Below are 20,012 nucleotides of genomic sequence, written 5' to 3'. Positions count from 1 at the left end.
TTTGCCACTTAAAAAATACTACAATTTAATATTTTATTTTCCTTTTATGATGCCCAGTCGTAAGGTTATCACTTATCAGCTGATTAATATATATTTCGATGCTCATCGCACTTTTATCTCTTATCATTCAAAGTGGTTCTTTGATGTATACTGTAGAGCCCTCAGCCGGGGGAACCAATATACGTACAGTTTCATTCAGACTCCTTAAAAAATGAAAATGAAGTGGAAGTAAGAGAGAAATATAAAAAATAAAAAATATAAAGAAAGTAAGAAATGTAATGTGATATGACTAAAAATGAAGAGAGATAGATAGAAAGTGAAGTGAAAATAAACGAGTGTGTGAATGAATCATAGGTCAATAGAATGATTAGCCGAACATAGGGCCTCCCAACTAGTTAATTCATCTCCTCTTAACAAAAAAAATTTAAAAACCAGCAGTGTAACATTTTGTCTCCCATTAAAAAAACTGTTTCTCTCCTAGTATATCATTTGTTTCGACAATTTGAGTAATACGCTGATCACATAAATGGAAGGAGTCAACAAAAAAGTTAAAGTGAAAGGAATCATCTTTATTCATTGTGATGAAAGAGAGATTCGTTACAAGGTCTAGCAAAATATTCCTTCAATCCTTTTATTGATAACTTTGCTCGTGTTTTGACTCTCATACCATGATCCTATCATGAGTTTTAGGACTTCCACACTATTCATTTTTAATCCACCCTTAAAGATCTATACACTAGAAGAAATGAGGTATCATCCTTGAATAAGGGTCAGCCTAATCTTCTCCATATTATTTCAATTTTATCTAATGTCCCGGAACTTATTATATAAACCGAATCTTCGGTTATGTGATGTGATGGAAAATAAGAAGAAAGTTAAAAGAAATGTAAGGGCGGGTTAAAACTACATGTGTGATCAAGACTCTATCTCCTCCCATGTCCTCCACTACCCGTTGTTTCGAAGTGATGGTGTGAATCTGGGCCTCCTGGACTCACACGACTCGGTTGGTAGTACTTGCTTCTAGTTGCATTATTACTATTTCTAAACCCAATGCTGAAAGAGACCTTAGCCCTCTTCTTGGCTAGGCTTCGACCTTCTGATCCTGGATAAAGGTAGTGCTTGACAGTGCTCAGGAAGAGAAAACTAGAGGGGGAATGAGAAGAAAATGGATCATGATTCCTCAGTGGCCGAGTCTCGGACACGGAGAATGAAAGCAACAGGAGCAAAGTGCAGAAACAGAAACTCAGTCTAGCCATCTTCCTTCCTTGCAGAATTGGAAAAAAAATGCTAGACAGAGTTGCTATATCCGAGCAAAGAGGGTAATGTATTTATAAGCAACAGTTGCAAACTAGGAACCATAGTTTTTTGTTGTAGTGATCCAAGTGGAAGTCCAAGGACATCAAAAGTTTGTCTCATTGTCTAAATGTGCGATAGGCAGCTTTTGTATCTATATGGGCACTTCCAATTAATCGCCAAAAGCTTTTATTGTCCTTACACGTTAAATATAAAATAAAATATATGCAAAACAACAGTGCTAAAAAGATAGAGCTTGGATTTATAGGTAGAGCCAAATTGTTGTCTTCCATCCTCAACCACATCATGCACCTTCTTAGTGCTAATTAATTTGCTGCCTAATGAGTGTGTCTAAATGTCGTATGTGAAAAAAGAATAAGAACAATGAAAAAGGCTAGTCTCACTGAGTATCCCATGTCTTGTCGTGTTGCTTTGAAGAATTTCGTCAACATATGATAGCTATTGAATATGCTAGATGTAATTCTTTTCTAATTAGCAAATATTAAGGAAAATCTGTTTTGTATGATGAATGATATGAATCTTTCTTCATTTTCCTGCTCTTGGATTGATCTTGTCTAAGGAAGAAAAATCATAGATGATTATCGATGCTTATCATGTAATAGTTTCTAAACATTATAACAGAGTTTACTTTACTTTACTTTCGCCGAAAAAATCGAATTCTAATTTTAGCTCTGCATATAAGGGCCAAAGCCTGAAACAGACTTGTGGCATGCATCACAATAGACTTTGTACAATTTGAAAGTTGAAACCTTAATAGAGCACAGAAATGACAAGCTTTCAACAATTTCTCATAAGGAAATGGTAAAGGTTTGCCCAAACAGTCACAGCACAGACAGAATAACCTGTCAATTTTTATATGAATGCATTTAGTGCTTAAATTCAAATGGTGACTAGTAGCCAGGAATTTTTTTAGTGCAGAATAGGTACATACCTAGAATGCGACAATTTTGTATCTGACTAAGTTGCAATCCCCTCAGACATCACTTGAGAAGCAAATTTCTGAACCTTCTGAATGTTCAAAAATATTAAGGAAATAACAAGCTTTGATATCTATAATTAAATGACAAGGAGGAAACTATAGAAAAAGCATGGGAGGATATTTCTTCATCGTAAATGGGATGGTTAAGCATCAGCAAGTTATTGTTGTTCACAATGGCTCGAACCAATAGTTCTTTCGCTTCCTCGTGCTTCTTTTTCAGCATGTTACAAATCTGCAAGAAATTGCATTCAGAGCATGTGTTTTTAGCTGTCAGACCACACAACTTACTGAATTCTATGAAACTATTCTCATTTGTCTCAACTTATACCTCATTGGAGAAGACAACTGATACCATGATAGAAAATCTCTTGCCATATGATCAGTAAAATATCTTATGCTTTTCAATATACAGAGGTATATTGCTAAAACATACCTATGCGCTTCAGCAGAGTTTGATAACCAAGTAATTGTACAATTTTTGACAATATAACTTATTGTCAGTTTATATAGATGACAAAATGTTTACATCACTCACATCTTCAAGTTCCTTCATATATGCTTCAGCCTTTTCAACGCTACTGTTATCTTCCATGAGTACAGAAGCAGGTATTTCCACTTCTGTTACTTTAATCTCTGATGGACTTTCAACTCCAGATGTTGAATAATACTTGAGGAAGTTATTGGGCTCACTCTCTACCTGAATATCATTAAAATGAAACTAGTATTGACAACTAACACAGTTAAATATTCCCAACTCTCCTTGCATTTATCAGTAATCATAAAAAAAACTATGACAGTTCATCAACTAAAATATCCCAAAAGCAATGATAATGTACCTTTTCAACAACTTCTGAAGATTCTTTAGAATTTCTGCAGTTGTTTAAAAACTGTTACATGTCCAGAAGAACCAATACAAGGAAGTACGGACAATCTATCAACTAAAAAAAAAAAGTAAGTCAATCAATTTATTCTGCAGCACCTGCTGTTACTAGGAGACTGAGAAAGGCGCTTTAGGGGCCTCAAGGATGTCAAATCTGCTTCAGAATCCTGCACCATTGTTTCTTATAGATGTTCTAAGAAATTCTTTTAAGATGATTTTTTCAACACAAAAAGGTACTAGATCTTCATATTAGAGTACTATAGTTGGGAAGTTATTTACTTCTTCATCTTTTTCTATAAATATTTTTTTGTCTGAAGAAAAAAAAATCATCCAGGTATCAACTGGTTGTAGGCCAAGGGGAAGAATTATAAACAAATAGTAGGAGACAGTAAATGAAGACAATTGCAGATAGGACAGATCAAGAAGCAAAAAAATGGCCAAGGCATAGGTTGTCGGTGTCAAATCAATTTGGTAATAATTTCTTCCCTCATTCATTCAAAAAAGAAAAAGTCAGGTCAAACCTCAATAGTTTTCCTCTTCAAGAATGGGTTTGAAAGCTTTTTATTGTCACCACTGTCAGTCTGATGGTCATTCTTTAGTGGAGTAATACCCTGTGTCTCCTTATTGTGTTGAGAGTTTACCAAGGAGTTTGCTTCTTTTTGGTGTGAAGAAGTTGCTAGAACTGTGTTAGCTCCAATATTCCTGAGAAAACAAACCAAAGTCATTCGAAGTCCCTGCATGATTTTAAAGAGAGAACAGACAAAAGAAGAAAGTATTAACTCAGAACAGGACCTTAAAGTCTTTAAGCTAGAAAGTGCAGGAGTGGTCTTGCAAACTTTAACAGCAGAAAGTTTATTTCCTTCTACGGCAGTGATCCTTGATTTCTGAAAAGACTCCTTGCCTGAAGCTTCAGGTTGAGAAATTACAGATATCTGAGTAGTGATTCCAGCTGTCTTCTTTGTTAAGCTGGAAGGATTAACTTGAGAACTGCAAAATTCCACAAACATTGAAAAATTATGAGCCAATTGTACAAGTAACACAGAAGGACTTCTTGGAAGCTTATAATATAACTAAAAGTAGCCTCTTTTGACCATAGATTAACATCCAGAAATCAAGATAAATATAATGATCCAAATTTTTTGGCCAATACATTGAATTCAACAATTAGCAATCTTAATCTTTAAAACATGTAAGTGATCTCCAAAATGTCTATACAACAGTGTAAATTAAACATCCAGACACTGAATGAAAGAAAGTGCAATTGGACATATTAAAATTTAATGAGAAAATGGATCTATGATTATTACGGTGAAGAGAAGACATCAATTGTCATGATCATTCAATTGAAATTCTTATTTATTTTGGCTATAAGTAAATAAAAGCAGAGGAAAATATCACAATTTTCTTTCAAAGTGCTGCAGGTTAGCAAACCTAGTCACACAAAATCATATAAACAAAATATTATCTGGATCTGATGTATTATTTTTAGTTCTACTACCAATTTGAGGAACAAAAGTTAACACTCAACAGCAGCTGCCTTACCTCAAAATATTAACATCTTTTGTTGACGTGTTAGTTTCTTGAAATTTGACTTTGTTTCTATTTACGTCTTCAGTGAATGATTTCATATTTCCTGCCAACTTGCTTGCACTCTGTGTAACATCGAAAACAATGCCCTCCCTGATCATGATCAGAAGCAACAGTTACATTCATTACTGGGAAATAACCCAACTTCCACAAAAAATATCATCTATGCAGTTGAGAAAAGTGGTTATGAAGTAAGAAACCACATAAAACAGATGTCCAGGAACAATATATTACCTGGTACTACTACGACTTGCAAGATCATCTTTGCTACCAAGTAACGCTGGTGCGTCCCTCATTAGTTTGCCAGGACCTGGAAGTGAATCACTTACCATTTTGTTTCCAGATCTTGTGTCATTTGATCTGAAGCTGTCCCTGTTGAGGGATATATATATTGGAACATGCTACCATTGAAAGGCCAATAAATATAATTGTGATGGTAAGCATAACACACCGTGCTTGGGTTTTGGATCTCAGGTGTATGTCAGCATTTTTATTGCAGCCAAAGGAGAAACTCTGTGTCCCAACTGTTGATGAAGGGTGCATGAAAGACATTTTGTCCTCTGGAATACTTAACTGCATAACAGGGAGTCCTTTATCTTTCATCTGCATGATTTTATCATCTATAGGCTTACTGCATCAAAGGAGTGAAAGTTGTGAAAAAACAGTTAATAACTAGTAAGAAACAACCTATATGTCCTGGCTACCTCACAAAGGAGTTTCAGCAATAAGCTTATAACAGAAATAAATTTATAAAGACATGATAACAAAAAAGGATTGAAACAATTTGACCTGCTAGATGTAGCCAAATGACACTCCAAAGATGATTTGTTGTTTTCTCTGATGTCACTGTCATGCAAATTATTCTTCAAGACATCAGTTTTCTTAATATTTCCGCAGCTTGTAAAATTCTTTTCTGGTTGAGGATCATTAGTAACCCCTTTAATTCTGCTGCCTATATTAGTTGCTTCTCCAACAATGCCATCTGAATTAGGGATGTGAGGTGGGGGTGAGCGCTCTAATTGCAAGTCTGCCCCATCAGAATCCACATATTTTGCCTTATCATTAACCTCCTGTTTGTCACCTGAAACATTAATTACTCTTGTTCCAGATGAAATAACCTCCTTATGCTGTTCTGAGATAGTGTCTTGCTCTGAATCACTTTGACTTACTGACCGGGAAGGTGCCATATGTATAACCTTCTCAGATTTTGATTCTGTTGGCGGTGTCTTCTCCGACAAGTCTATTTCATGATTCATTTCTTCTGTACTTATACTTTTACTGATATCTGGAGTTTGATTCTCAGTTGACAATTCAAGGTTCCCAGATGATGATTTGGAAGCAGAACCATTTTGTCTAGAAACTAGATTCCCTAGGCTGCCAACCGAAGTTTCAACCTTTAAAGTTTTCACCTTCTCTGATGCTTGAGGTTTCATAGCTATATTATCATTAGATCCATGAACACCTTTCTCATCATTGATTTTAGGCTTTTTGGCACCTTCAGTATCATTTCCTTCTGTCGTAAATTCATTTTTTCTCTGGTTATGTTTTGTGTTGGAAGTAGTATCGAACTTCAGTAAGCTTGAATCAAGACTGAAGCTATCTAACCTACACCATTAAAAGACATAATAATAGAAGAATATATCTACACCTTCAAAGCACTTGCATTCATGTTGCAGAACCGAAAAAAGACGTATAATAAGCAATAGCCTTGAATATTTACCCCCCACTTACTCATTAAAATCAAAGCTGAAATTAAACCCATCTTGTTTCCCTGCTTTTGCACCAGAAGCTTCTCCTTTTTTGTCTGTAGGCTGGGAAGATTTTTTGGGTGGACTTGTAAAATCAAGGTCTGACATGTCTACCTTAAATGATGACATCTTGCCGAAATCACCATCCAGATCAAAATTCATGTCCCTACCAAAGATGTTGGTAACAAATAGTAAGGAACTACAAGCTCACAACTGCATTGCATAAGCATATAAGTCACTCAGGGTGATCTGTTCTTAAATGAAATGATCTTTTATATAAACTAACATAGCCATTGTAGGTCTGCAGAAAAGTAAAATGTTGCACATGTGATTCATCATATCACCCTTCTCCAGCAATAGTGCAAAATACTAACCATTAAATCTGTTAATCTTAAAGCATTTTAAAACACAGAACATTTCAGAATCAAACCAAAAAATGTGTCCTCACTATCCATATTTGACTTTGCATGAACTTTAGAAAGACTAATAAGGCTTACAGTTTTTCAAAGTCAAATGTCTTTTTCTTGCTTTTAGAAACAGTGTCAAAGCCAAAATCCATAGCATCATCATTTACGATTGACATGGACTTCCAGGAGCCAAGAAAATCCTTTCCAATGTCATCATCTGTTTAAATTAAAAAAATTGCAGAGTAAGAAGTGAAATACCTACGTAATATGTATACAAAATTACACACACACACACACACCAAACATGTGTGTGTGGTTCTCCATAGGGTAGATCAGAATGCAATCTCACAAATTTACAAGAAGTTGTGAGACATCTAAGAATCTTACATCAAAATTTAGGAAAAAGTACCCCTTAATTATGGGGAAAACAGGGGTCCAATAATTCAGAAATTATCTAAATCTGCTAAATTCTTTTTACTTTTTCTCTTATACTATCCTGTTCAGCTTCGCTAACATTTTTCAAGACAGCTGAAGATTAGCCATGGTGAGAGATGTTGTGATAATATTTCATTTCATCAGAAGAAACCAAAGTCCTAACTTAAGTCCAAAATGAAGACAAATTGAAGGCAGAATAAGGACTTCAATTGAAGCTACAAATGACAGCAAATTGTGATGCTTCCTTAAATTTTATGAACCCCTATTTCCAGTGACTAGTAAATACTACAAATATATACTGTAAAATGCTATCAATTTGAAGATCACCACTCCTCTCTTTGATACTGATATTTGGTTCATGAAAAGAGCAAGGAAGAATCTACTAGTCACTAAATTGTAGAAGTAAAAATAATGCTCAGAAAAACCTTTCGACGAACTTTTCTCCTTCAAATCTGCAGATGAGGATTCCTTCTTCTGTTCTTCCATTCCTTGAGATATGAAAATATTTCGATGACACCTAGGTTCGACTGCAATATTCAAATTAAAAATTATAGAGTAATTAAAACTTTCTATTTCAACTACCAGCAAAAATAATATCGACCATTAAGTATCACAGGTGTTTTTATGAGGAGAAACAATGAGACAGGTCTCTTAGTCACTCTGATGATGAAAAATGATAGGAAGCAAATAGAAAAAATGGTATCAAGCATCTACAAAAATAAGACATGAAAATACAATTCTGTGATAACTAAACCGAATAATGTAATAATAATGAGAATTACAATATAGAATATCCTATTGAACTTATTACTAACTTAGAATGAAAACAAAAGGTTAATTGATGAAGTTTGCAAATGAACCATCATTTGAACATTGTATACTACTCATTTTTGAATAGTCCTTCTAAATCAGAAGTTTCTTCGCCAATAATATGAATAAATCACACACTGTAACTCAACCGATAAGATACGCCGCGTAAGTTGAAAATCAAAGGAAATCTCCAAGAATATTATTAACTTACTTACAAGTATCGAAGTTGTACCGAAAACCAAAGCAGGAACACGATAACTACTTAGATTAGCAGTGACTTACTTAATGCACTTTGAACAACAGTGAAATAGCATGATTTTCTACTTGAGATGTTACATTCAAATCAGGGAACATTACGCATATCAAAACATTGCAGAAAAATAAATCAAGATATGGAAACCAGATTTAGCAGTATCAATCCATGAAAAACTCAGATTCAGAATTGATTTCGCAGAAATTCGAAGTTGGTTAAAAACATAGTGAGAAACTGATCGTAAATCAAGCACGCACGAAACAAATCTATGACTGATGCAGCAACTAGAATCGGTTGAACTCCATGCATAGATAACAAAATTGACACAGAAACTCAAGAGCTGAGAATCGCAAAGAGTATTTTGAAAACAAAATCGAAATAGGTTAGTTACAGATCGGAGAAACCTAGTGGAATCGGCGGAAACGGTTACCGTAAGCTCTAGAAGTTGATCGGTGACAGCGATTTGCAGTTTGAGTAGCCGAATGGGAACGACGATCGACAGCGATAGGGTTTCCTTTTCCTTCTTCTCGGTTCTAAGGTGATGAGAAAAGAGAGACGTGAAAATTCAGCGTTTGGCAGCAAAGAAAATGAAGGGGAAGCTCTGAGAAGGTGAAGAAAGAGGAAGCGCGATGAATTCGAGATTTAAATACTAACGGCTGGCTTCTAATGGCGGGTAAGAAAAGGAGAAATAATGCTATGTTTGGGAAAACGAAATAAAATGATCATTCATGTATGCCGTTAATTTTTTCAATGAAATAATTGATTTGGAAAGTATATATTGCTGGTTCATAAAACAATTTTATCTGGATTTGCAGGAAAGTGAGGGGGAATGGGTTTTTTTTTTTTTTTTTTTACAAAAATGGTAGAACGGAGTGAAAACACCTCCAGACTACCGGGTAGGGCGCCAGTGACATGCTGGGGAGGCTAGCATAGGCCCGCTCCTAGAAGGAGCGCCGGGGATCTCCCCGAGGAGGGTTGCCCACCAACTGAGATTTTACAGACCCTAGGGAATTCAAACCCTCGACCTTTGGGAGGTGAGAGCTAAACCCGGAACCTGAAGTCAGTTGTGTCTTGATTTCATAGAAACTTGGTCATTTTCAGCTTTACAAATGCTATTTTTTTAGCTCACCCACCTATGATTTGCAAATGCTTTCAGCATGTCTCAATGGTCTAGCACTAGCTCATTATTTTGCACAAGTTGCTAATAGGTTTTCTCAAGTTTTTTCAAGATACTGAATATAATAATTTTTTTTCTTTTAGTTAAATGTTAATTGTTAGTTTTGTTAGTAAATTTGTCCATCATCATGGTTCGATTCCTGATTTTTCATCATTTATCTCACTCAACCCTTATGTCTTCTAACTCTTACTATTTGAGCAATTTTGATCTGAATGTTTTGAAGCCAATTGTCCTCCAATCAAACAACGACTTAGGAGTTTAAACAAATAATTTTTACCAGTGCAACCAGCACCCGTTGGGTAGAATATATATATATATATATATATATATATTTTATTTAAATTTAGCATTTATATAAAAAATATGTTTCAGTAACACATATATATTTCTTTTGATACATCGGAAAATTATGTAACACATATATAGAATAAAATGAGTTTATTTTTCTGAATTCTAAATTATTTAAAGAAATAAGAAAATAAAAATCCAACTCCCTCAATCTAGATCGTTGGATGAATCCAAAGGCCAGACAATTCGCTACAAAGATATTGAGGAAAATAACGGCCGCAGAGGATCCATATTCACGGTTTGCAGTTCCATTGCAGATTAGCTTCAGATCCACCGTCGTAGCCGTCGAAGTCCGATTGCGTTGAAGGTAACGCCATCACCGTCGCTCTCTCACTCTCCTTTACTCTTTGCTTTCTTCGATTCAACTGAACTAGTTGCTAATTGCTATGATCTCTTTGTTTTCCCTTGTTGATTTCGGAATTTCACGAAATTCACTCTGATTAACTGTTCCACCTCTGATTGCATATTTAATTTGGGTAATTGTTACCTGTTCTTCGATGGAAAATGTTTCAATGTCTTGGTGCAACTAGGTTTTGAATTATGACTGTAGTAGTGTATATAGTTAACTGTGTATTTGGGTATGGAATGAATGCCAATTTGATGCTTCTAACCGTGCCGGGGATTCTTCCTATCGAAGACATTATATATAAATGATGCAGACCTGACTGAGTATTGAACATATATGTTGATTCTTCTGTATTATGCTAATTTAAGCTCACATTAGGATTTAATTGATATATATATATATGTGTGTGTGTGTGTGTCTGTGTGTGCGCGCGCGCGCGCGTGTGTGTATTTGTTGGCGCCTTATCGAACTCACTGTGTTGAGGTGGTTTAGGCCAGGATTGGATTAGAATGGATGAGCAGCATCAGAAGGATAAAGACAAGTACAGTATAATTGTTCCTACATATAATGAGCGCCTCAACATTGGTCTTATTGTTTACCTCCTCTTCAAGCATCTTAGGTAATATCTCCATCTCTTCCGTCTATCTGGTCTCCCATTTTTTCTTCTTCTTATGTGTTAGTGTGGATGTAACTGTTAAGCTGGACTCTCAATTGGTGGTGTTTATGAATACTCCTTATTGTTTCTCAATTTTAGGGATGTTGATTTTGAAATTATTGTTGTGGATGATGGGAGCCCGGATGGTACTCAGGATGTTGTAAAACAACTGCAGAAGGTGTATGGAGAAGATCGGATTGTAAGCTTTGACATTTACAAATTGAATTTAATTTTCATATAAACGACTAGTCATCCATGATCATATATATTTTATGATGTCTTTCTAACTCCCTTCATATAAACCTTGCTTATTCCTGTGGTTCCAGCTGCTAAGAGCAAGACCTAGGAAACTGGGTTTAGGTACGTATCTGATACCTGTACCAATTATTTTTTCTTGATAAATAGGCCTTTGACACAATTAATTTTCAGGAACGGCTTATATTCATGGCATGAAGCATGCATCTGGAAATTTTGTTGTCATTATGGATGCTGATCTGTCACACCATGTAAGTTATGCAATTATGTTGTTCACATGTAGATGATAATTTGTAGTTATGAAGCAACTAAATTTGAAAGGATTAAAAAGTTAAGAAGATTTGGATGAACGTCGACTTTGGATTTTAATTTTAGAGAATTTATTTGTTGCATAGTTGTGTTATCTTTTTAGTTTTTATTTAATTTTCTTTGTCTAATCTATTTAGCTCTTCTGCAGCCAAAATACTTGCCAAGCTTCATTAGGTAAGAAAGCTTTTAATAATTTTCTTCTTATTTTCTTGTTACCTGCCACAATTTAACTCTTCCATTTTACATTTCAGAAAGCAGAAGGAAACTGGTGCTGATATAGTTACAGGAACTCGTTATGTTAAAGGTGGCGGTGTGCATGGATGGACTCTTATGCGCAAATTAACAAGTAGGGGGGCAAATGTTCTTGCACAAACACTTCTATGGCCTGGTGTCTCAGATTTGACGGGATCTTTTAGGTATAGAGCTTGATAATGGGTATTCAATAGTTTGCTGTATTTTGGTTGCTCCTTTGTACCCTGGTTTGAGAGTATTTTTTATTGCTCTGTGTAGACTTTATAGGAAATCAGCTCTTGAAGATATCATTAGTCGTTGTGTTACCAAGGGATATGTCTTTCAAATGGAGATGATAGTACGAGCATCCAGAAAAGGGTACCATATTGAAGAGGTACAAATGCTGAATATGTGATGCTTATAAAGTATATTAACCTTGTTCTTTTGTTTACATAATAGTTATAATCGCACTGATCATATTCATCACTATGTGCTTACCATTTATGCATTTCTTGATATAACTAGCATGATTTTGGTTAAATATGTGTGCTTGTGTGTGTGTGTGTGGGGGGGGGGGGGGGGATCGATAACTTTAGATAGAATATGTTTGTGTCAAATCTTGTAAAAGTTAGATAGTCCATGCAGACATTCTAATTCTGTATTTTGAATCTAAGTTGCAGTTATGGTTTTTCATCTGACAGTTTTGTCAAATTACCTACTTAGATAAGTTGTTGATCTTTTAAGGTTGTTGAATGACTCATATGATTAAAGAGTATAGTATGCCATGTAACTAATTATGAAAGATCCTTTGATATTAAGATTGCCAATTTGACTGACAGTCATACTCTTACTGTCCTGTCATCCTGTGCTTTGTGAAAGGTTTGAAATGGTAATTGACTAAACATTGGAATTATTTTTCAGGATTGCAGATACCTTTCTATTCTTCTATCATTATCTTTTTTAAATTTTTGTATTTTCTTGTCATCAGGCACATGCATGATTGCTAGTTAATTGCCGAGAAGTGCCTTAAGCATTTGATGATTAGATAAAAATAGATGCTCTAAATTATCATTTTTTAATCTATTTATGTATTTCTTTCATGAGGTTAATTTGGATGCTTGTTGGTCCAGTTATATGTTTCTTAAATGTACTTCAGCAGTTATGCCATTCTTTTTCTCTTTCTTGCGTTTGCTACATCTTCATCACTTTACGAAATACTTGAGAAGTAGAGAGGACTTAGAGTTTTTGCCCTGTTTTGAAGTTTGTCACCGTTTTCATTATTCCCTTCAGCAGCTGACTTTAGTTTCACATGTTTGCAGGTTCCAATCACGTTTGTTGATAGAGTATATGGAAGTTCAAAGCTTGGTGGATCAGAGATTGTTCAATACCTGAAAGGCGTAGTATATCTTTTGGTGACAACATAAAAACATAAATCATAACAACTCATGAATGTCTTGCTGTGCGGCTAAAACTAGATAAAATGGTGCAGTTCAGTCACAATTATTGTCGTTTGCATTGCACGGGAGTACACTTCTAATGTTTGATCGATTTTAAATGAGGTTTGAGATTTGGTGAGGATAAAAGATCTCATTGCAGTTTGTACAACTTAATAGAGGTTACTGGTTCTAAATGTTGCAAGTTTTATATCTCAGCCATCAATTATAAAACAAATAAATCAACGTTATTACATCATGGTCCATCAGTGTATACAAACCCCGTTTGGACCCTTCAACTCTTTTATGTTTGAGATCAAGTTGGCAGAGAAGGAGATATTCTATTGTTGTTTTAATTATTTAAAAGGTTTAATTGCAACTTTTAGTCCTTGACGTTCTTCAAGACCACAATTTTAGTTCCCCACCAAATTTAATTACAAGAATGGTCCCTGACGTTACATGTCGTTTGCAATGTTGGTCCGTCCGTCTATTTTTTAACAGAAGAAGCTTATGTGGCGTCTGAAAGCTTATGTGGCGTATATTTTTCCTCCGTCATCTCCTCAAAGCTCAACCCAGATTAATCACCAATGCACCAGCTCCATTAACCTCAAAATTTCAGCAAAAAACTAGGAAAATATAAATCTAGTTCAATTTTCACTTTTCAATTTTCAATTCTCTTCATTCTTCCTCAGCAACCAATGACTAAAATCTACTGGTTCAATTCCCTCACCCATCTTCTCTTCCCACAAAGTGTTTCCCAAGTTTTGATTTTTACTCTCCATCGTAGTGGCTGGTAGGGGTGAGGTGCGGCGAGGGGTAGGGTGTGGCGCTGTGCACGGTGGTTTCTGCGGAGGTTATGGTGTGGGTCTTGAGGGGATTTGGGGTTGCAGGGAGGGGCTTGGTTGCAGGAGAAGGTTGGGGATCTGTGTGGTTTGTTGGTGTAAGAGAAACCCAGCCACTCTCTTACCTTAAACCTATTGAAAGAAAGATCTAAACTTTAGGGGATCGTTCTGAGCAAAAAGAAAAGAGTCAAGAGAGTGAAAGAAAATAAGTGAAAATTGGGGTGAAGATGCCTTGAATTTTGTTTTTGGGTATCACAGTAGAGAGAAGATGGTTGAGGGTGAGAAGATGAAAGGATGAAGAGGAAAGGAGGGATAGAAATGTGTGTGTGTCTGACTTGGAAAATAAGATTCTAAAATTATAGAAGATGAAGATGATGAACTGGGAGATGAAAGGGTGAAGGAGAAGATGAAGATGATGAACAGGGAGCATCATCTTTCTGGGTTTGAAGTTTTTTTTTTTGTTTTTCTTTTCAGAGATGATGAGGCATGCGTCTCTCTCTCCAGTAGCAGTGCCATGTAAGCTTTCAGACGCCACATAAGCTTTTTCTGTTAAAAAATACACGGTCGGGCCAACTTTGCAAACGACATGTAACGTCAGGGACTATTCATGTAATTAAATTAGGTTAGGGACTAAAATCGTGGCTTTAGCAAATGTCAGGGACCAAAGTTGCAATTAAGCCTATTTAAAATAAGCTGAAATACAATGAAATTTAATGATGATTTCATCTTATTCCATTGTATACATCTATTCCTCCATCCAATTTATAAGTTTACATGAAATCAACTTATTATTTGCACCATATACATAGAGTAATAGTATAGACAACCCTAAATTCCTAAGTAACAAATTTGATGTTGGGCAAATAATTCAAGAGTGCTCCTTTTGGCAAAGCACTTCCTTTATAACCTAGAGTTACTCACTCAAGTTTCAAATGCTTTACGAGTGTGTTTGGAAATGAATTGTCCACACGCTCCAAAACACATCAAGCTATAAGGGGGAGCGTCCACTTTGACATGGTTTTTTGACCTCAACATGGTGTGGTAATGCAGTGCCAAACACCCACTACGAAAGAAGTAAAAATCATAATGTTAATAATTATCCAAAAGTCTATACTACTCCTAATTAGATACATGATCTTGATAAAATATGAATTTTCTTAAACTAGATATCGTATTCAAAATAAAATCTCCAAAAACAAGAAAAGTTATCAACATCTTAAACAACATGATTATCACCAAACCCATAGATTATAAGTAAAATAATAATCTTATGAATTCTGCATCATCTCCTATCATTTCATTCACTTCCTAAACAAAAAAGGTCAAACCTTATTCCATTCCATTATAAAAGATCCCAAAAACAGCATGGTTGTTTTTCTCAATTTCATCTCATCCATTTCATTTCATCTATTACTATACAGACATAGCAGCAATACAATTTGGAAGATGACAAGGTCAAACTGACCTGAAGAAGAAGGTAAAACAAGTTACTAGTCAGCAAATGTTTCTAAGAATTGTTGATACTCCTTCTGAAGTGATTTACTGTCCGCAACTCCTCAACTTCATGATAGCATTGGGTAAGCACGAATATGAATTCCAAGTGATGGCATAGTGCCCTTTTAATTTCTTTCAGTAAATATAAACACTTGGGATTCTATAACTTTATAGTTGTGATGACTAATATTGTAGGATTAAGAACATATATTAAGGAAAAAATACAAAAAATATTTAACTCAACGCATTACACTATCCTTGGTTACAACCTGTGGAACCTTGTATTTAGGATTCTGCTCTATGAAAGCTGGTGGCCGTTGGTACACAACTGATGCAGCCCTAATCAAGATCCCAGCAGTTAAACCCCATATGAGGTATTTTTTACGCTCGATTTCATAATCGAAGAAATGTATCAAATACTTCTCTCCCATCCACTCCCTCTCCTCCTGCCTCCGATTTTCATCCTGGTTAAAGTAATGGGCATCAGACAAGGTATAGATGAATATAGAAAAGAATGAAGAAGACACGAGATAACAAATAAAGCTAAGCATGGACCTTGAGAAACATTTCCAAAGGTGCATCAAACACTGCTTCCACTTCTGCAGGGCTCAGAACAGGTTTGAATGCTTTCTTGTCATGAAGAATGCCAATGACAGGAACTACTCTAAGGAGATGCTGCAAAAGAAACAGTGATTGGTGAAAAATACTGGTAAAAATTCCTCAATGAACCCTTGTAATCTGAAGCAGATGACAAATAGACCGACAAAAATGTGAAAGACCTCGGAGTTTAGACTTCAATGCCATAGATACAAATAGTCAAATATATAACAACTTCTGAAATGATCAAAACTCATATTCCATAGAAATTGAGGACACTCCTTCATACCATTTCTAGTTTACAGTTTCCAGATGATGAATGATGTGTAAAGATTTTTTTAATAAAGAAATGTGTGTATTTTTCAAACAATGGTCCCAACAAATAAATTTCCAATCATTTCCCCAAATCGATTCATCATATCAAGGATAGCTAAATGTGAACTGATTTCCCTGCAATGTTTGCCAAAGACAGTCAATCCAAGAAAATGTTGTTATTTTATTCAAATTTTTGAATAGTTAGTAGTGCTGTTTTTGTCACGAAAGTATATAGTGTCACTCTAATGGGCAACATATATACTTGTAGGGTGCGTTTGGGTGAACAGCTTAATTAAGCGCTTATCGCATATACACTTATTCATATGCCAATTTCAGAAGCTTATTGAAATAAGCTCAAAACTGGTTATAGGTACTTTGGTGGGCATAAGCGCTTATTCATAGGCTATTATGGGCAACTTATGAAAATAAGCTTAAAACAACTTATAGGTAGGTCATAAGCTATTTATATAAGCTCTCCATAACGTTTGCATAAGCGCTTGTGCTATAAGATAAGTTCAAGTAAGCTCTTCCAAACAGAACCTTATTCCTTTTTGTACTAGAAACTAAATAATCTCTACAGTTAGTTCATTTGTGAAATATTCTTTTACTTAACAAATCATCATCATCTATATATTAAAGAATAAGAAGTGGAGAAATAAGAAGACAATGAAGAATATTGACTCTCAGCTATTTTGTATTAGCATTTGCTTAGATGCGATAGACAATACCCAGTTTAGTTCCAATGACCTGCAACGATACATGACTTTTACAATTGGTGGCACCAACAGGGACATTTCAGTGATTTTCTTCAACAGGGAGCAAAGGCCAAAATGACCCACTCAATGTAACATTACTTAGTTTTTACAACCATCAATGTAGACACTACCGTATTTGAGTACCACAACTGCAATTCAACTGTGTGGATACTGTATTGGAGTTTATCCCAAATTTACAAGAAATGCACTCGTAACATTCAAGAATGGAGTTCTTTTAATTCCAGAATTTTTTCTATCAAATTATCATTTCTTAATTACTTAAGCTTGTGAAGTATTAAATGGGACATTCACCTTAGACAAGAATGGTTCAAGAACAGTGACAACATTGACAAGTTCTGGGTCCAATCCAATTTCCTCATTTGCCTCCCTTTTTGCAGTGTCCCCATCATCCTTATCCCCCTCCTCCTCTTTCCCACCAGGCAATGCCACTTCACCTGCAAAAAACACATATGAACAGACACAAAACAACCCTCAGTTCATTGTTCCCTCCTAATTCACAGAACCCAAATAGCAAAAACTCAAAAAAAGGAGACAAATTTTCAAGATCATCACAAAACAATGAAGCTGAAAATTCCTAGAAAATGGACTAACCCGAGTGAGTAGAAAGCGTGGAAGAGCGCTTAGTGAGTATAACTCGCAGATCGCCAGCATCATCTTCAAAGAGGCAGATCAACACAGCAGCTTTATTGGGTCTGAATTTTTCTGGGTTGTGTGCAATTGGGGTGGCTGATTCTTGAAAACCCACTTGGGAAACAACCTTGCCACCACTTTCTTCGATTCTCTGCTCCACAATATCTTCAGGGAAAGGTGGTGGTGGCTTGTACAAACGAAGGTGTTGTGCCAAGGCCAAGAGCCTCTGAGATCGTCCATTGATGACGTTGGAAGAAGAATCCATGAATTTGGAGAAAGGTGGTTTGGGAAGTACTAAGGATGTTATTGCTCTCATGGATACATTTGTAAAAGCTCTGTTTTTCAATAAGGTTGTCATTATGTTTTCTTGTTGAGGTTGTTGTTATTAATTTATTGCAGAAATTAAAAAAAAAATTAGGAACAAGATCTAAAGTGTGACCAAGTATGAGAACACAAACTCGAATTTTAATAAAGACATTTGTTAAGAGTGATATGCAATTGTTTTACGAACAGGTGGCCTCATCCGTTAAAGACCGAAAAAAGGAACATAGAACTAGTGTTAGGTGTTGTTGTATGAGTGAATAGTCATTTAGGTCTTTCATTTTCACTAGTCAAAGAGAAAAGAGACTTGTGGTCGTTTAATTTAATAATTTTTGAATAAATGAATGACCAAGATTGTTTACCCGCCATAGGGTAGAGAAGTTTGGATAGATTTGTAGTTTAGTCTCTCGATTTGCAAAAGGGCTTGGGATTCCGATGAAAGATGTTCACAAACGAGGTGGTGGAAGAGAAGGAAATAGCAGTGACAGCAGTGAAAGGAGAGGCTGCAACGGTCAGAGTAAGGTCGTTGAATCTAAGGACGAGGCACTCTGCTTGTACGACTTTGGTGCGGGTGGTGGAGACGATGGAAGGAAAGATTTGAAGATTGACGAGAAGTCACCAACAACGTAACCTTCAAAAACTAGAAGTTCTCAGCAACGTAGGCTTCAAAACAGGTTTTGATGCATTGTGTTTGTATGTTCAGTAGACCATAAATGTGAGAGGACAAATTGCTATGAACTCTTACGGTTGATTTTCACTTTTTATATACTTATTGTAGTTCACTTACTTTCTTATCTTAACATTTTGCACGATCTGTATTGCTGATCTCATTGTGTCTTGTGAATTGAAAAGTTTTGGCATCCGGTTTAGGGGTGATTAATTATATGTTTAAGGACAAGCTACTTGAGCATTTACGCTTGAGGACAAGCTGTTGTTTAATATAGGGGTGTGTTGACCCAACGATATAATGGTATTTTGTATGTGTTTTTAATTTATTTTATGAATTCATTTAGTATTTCTGAGTTATTTTAATCATAATATTTATTGTTAGGACTTTAAGGAGCTTTAAATTTTTTTAGTTACTTTAGAGAATTTTGATCCTATTTTTCTATTTTATTTCATGAAGCAGTCCAAGGCAGATTTTACTAAAGGATTGTAACTGTTTTTTTCTTACGTGAGCTGATTCTTGTAGCACATACATATTCTTGACGGTCCTACCAATCAGATTGAAGATCTATGTGTTGTGAAAAATATATCATAATTTCAGTCTGATACAACGGTTAACGAGTTCATACAAGTAATTTTATGGAAAAAAAAAAAAAGCAAAAGCTACTGAAGAGTTGGCGCAACTGCGCCTAGAGCATGCATTTTCAGACTTTCTGGCCAAGTCGCGCTGGTAAGTGGTGTAGTCGCGCCAACCATCATACATAAAGGAGATTAAGGGGTACATTCGTAAGGTTTGCTCATAAACTTTTGAAATCAATTCTTGGATGCTAGCTTGTAATCATGTTATCCATGCTTGGTTAATCTCTTTACAGTACTTGGGGTTAATGGACTCAACTTTGTGATTATGTTTTAACGTTTCAACTTGTTTATGGCTTATTGATTTTACCTAAGAATTTATTCTCTCATTTTAATTGAAACTTGAGCATGCAAGTATCTTACTATTTCTCATGCAACCGGCAGATTGGTTAGGAACAAGCATTTGAGGAAGGGTTGGTTAAGTTTTTTTCTCATATATTTATCCTTGTTTAATGGCTTTTGTTTATTTCTAAATTTAGATAACAACTAAATTCACACCAAATCAACCTTTAATCGTCCTTTTACTCTTTTAGTAACCAAGTTAGTGGAAATTGATACTGGATAATAA

The 20,012-nt window shown here is 35.4% G+C and overlaps 3 protein-coding genes and 1 non-coding gene across 5 annotated transcripts; 1 reads left to right on the top strand and 3 right to left on the bottom strand.

The window, feature by feature from the left end:
• Nucleotides 1-722: 722 nt before the first annotated feature.
• Nucleotides 723-820, bottom strand: LOC130716414 (U6 spliceosomal RNA). Its single transcript, XR_009012028.1, has one exon. It is a non-coding gene; the product is annotated as a U6 spliceosomal RNA (small nuclear RNA).
• Nucleotides 821-1,921: 1,101 nt separating this feature from the next.
• LOC130710077 (uncharacterized protein At4g18490) lies at nucleotides 1,922-9,571 on the bottom strand. The gene is made up of 16 exons (XM_057559230.1): nucleotides 8,844-9,571; nucleotides 7,776-7,877; nucleotides 7,006-7,132; nucleotides 6,492-6,674; nucleotides 5,550-6,365; nucleotides 5,212-5,391; nucleotides 4,995-5,132; nucleotides 4,716-4,853; nucleotides 3,966-4,160; nucleotides 3,695-3,875; nucleotides 3,273-3,340; nucleotides 3,130-3,163; nucleotides 2,829-2,990; nucleotides 2,415-2,525; nucleotides 2,246-2,328; nucleotides 1,922-2,156 (listed from the first exon to the last, which is right to left on the bottom strand). Exons 2-15 carry the CDS (start codon nucleotides 7,834-7,836, stop codon nucleotides 2,272-2,274), a joined length of 2,451 nt encoding a protein of 816 aa, XP_057415213.1. The 5' UTR covers nucleotides 7,837-7,877; nucleotides 8,844-9,571; the 3' UTR covers nucleotides 1,922-2,156; nucleotides 2,246-2,271.
• A 544-nt stretch (nucleotides 9,572-10,115) lies between these two features.
• On the top strand, nucleotides 10,116-13,431 carry LOC130711360 (dolichol-phosphate mannosyltransferase subunit 1). Its single transcript, XM_057560942.1, has 9 exons — nucleotides 10,116-10,245; nucleotides 10,777-10,903; nucleotides 11,039-11,138; nucleotides 11,266-11,299; nucleotides 11,369-11,445; nucleotides 11,652-11,677; nucleotides 11,755-11,919; nucleotides 12,014-12,128; nucleotides 13,054-13,431. The coding sequence occupies exons 2-9, from the start codon at nucleotides 10,794-10,796 to the stop codon at nucleotides 13,156-13,158; spliced, it is 732 nt and encodes a 243-aa protein (XP_057416925.1). The 5' UTR covers nucleotides 10,116-10,245; nucleotides 10,777-10,793; the 3' UTR covers nucleotides 13,159-13,431.
• A 1,282-nt stretch (nucleotides 13,432-14,713) lies between these two features.
• Nucleotides 14,714-18,194, bottom strand: LOC130711359 (nudix hydrolase 15, mitochondrial). 2 transcript variants are annotated; one of them, XR_009010681.1, is made up of 5 exons: nucleotides 17,783-18,194; nucleotides 17,483-17,625; nucleotides 16,059-16,178; nucleotides 15,475-15,967; nucleotides 14,714-15,072 (listed from the first exon to the last, which is right to left on the bottom strand). XR_009010681.1 is itself a non-coding variant. In XM_057560941.1 (5 exons), exons 1-5 carry the CDS (start codon nucleotides 18,177-18,179, stop codon nucleotides 14,998-15,000), a joined length of 930 nt encoding a protein of 309 aa, XP_057416924.1. In that variant the 5' UTR covers nucleotides 18,180-18,194; the 3' UTR covers nucleotides 14,714-14,997. The 2 variants fall into 2 exon arrangements, 1 of the variants encoding a protein (XP_057416924.1); XM_057560941.1 differs by having other exon boundaries at nucleotides 15,773-15,967.
• Between the last annotated feature and the right edge of the window lie 1,818 nt (nucleotides 18,195-20,012).

Source organism: Lotus japonicus, chromosome 4 (genome assembly GCF_012489685.1).
Source record: "Lotus japonicus ecotype B-129 chromosome 4, LjGifu_v1.2".
NCBI classification, from domain to species: domain Eukaryota; kingdom Viridiplantae; phylum Streptophyta; class Magnoliopsida; order Fabales; family Fabaceae; genus Lotus; species Lotus japonicus.
The sequence above is the reverse complement of the archived record's forward strand: the minus strand, read 5'-3'. Positions and strand labels throughout refer to the sequence as shown.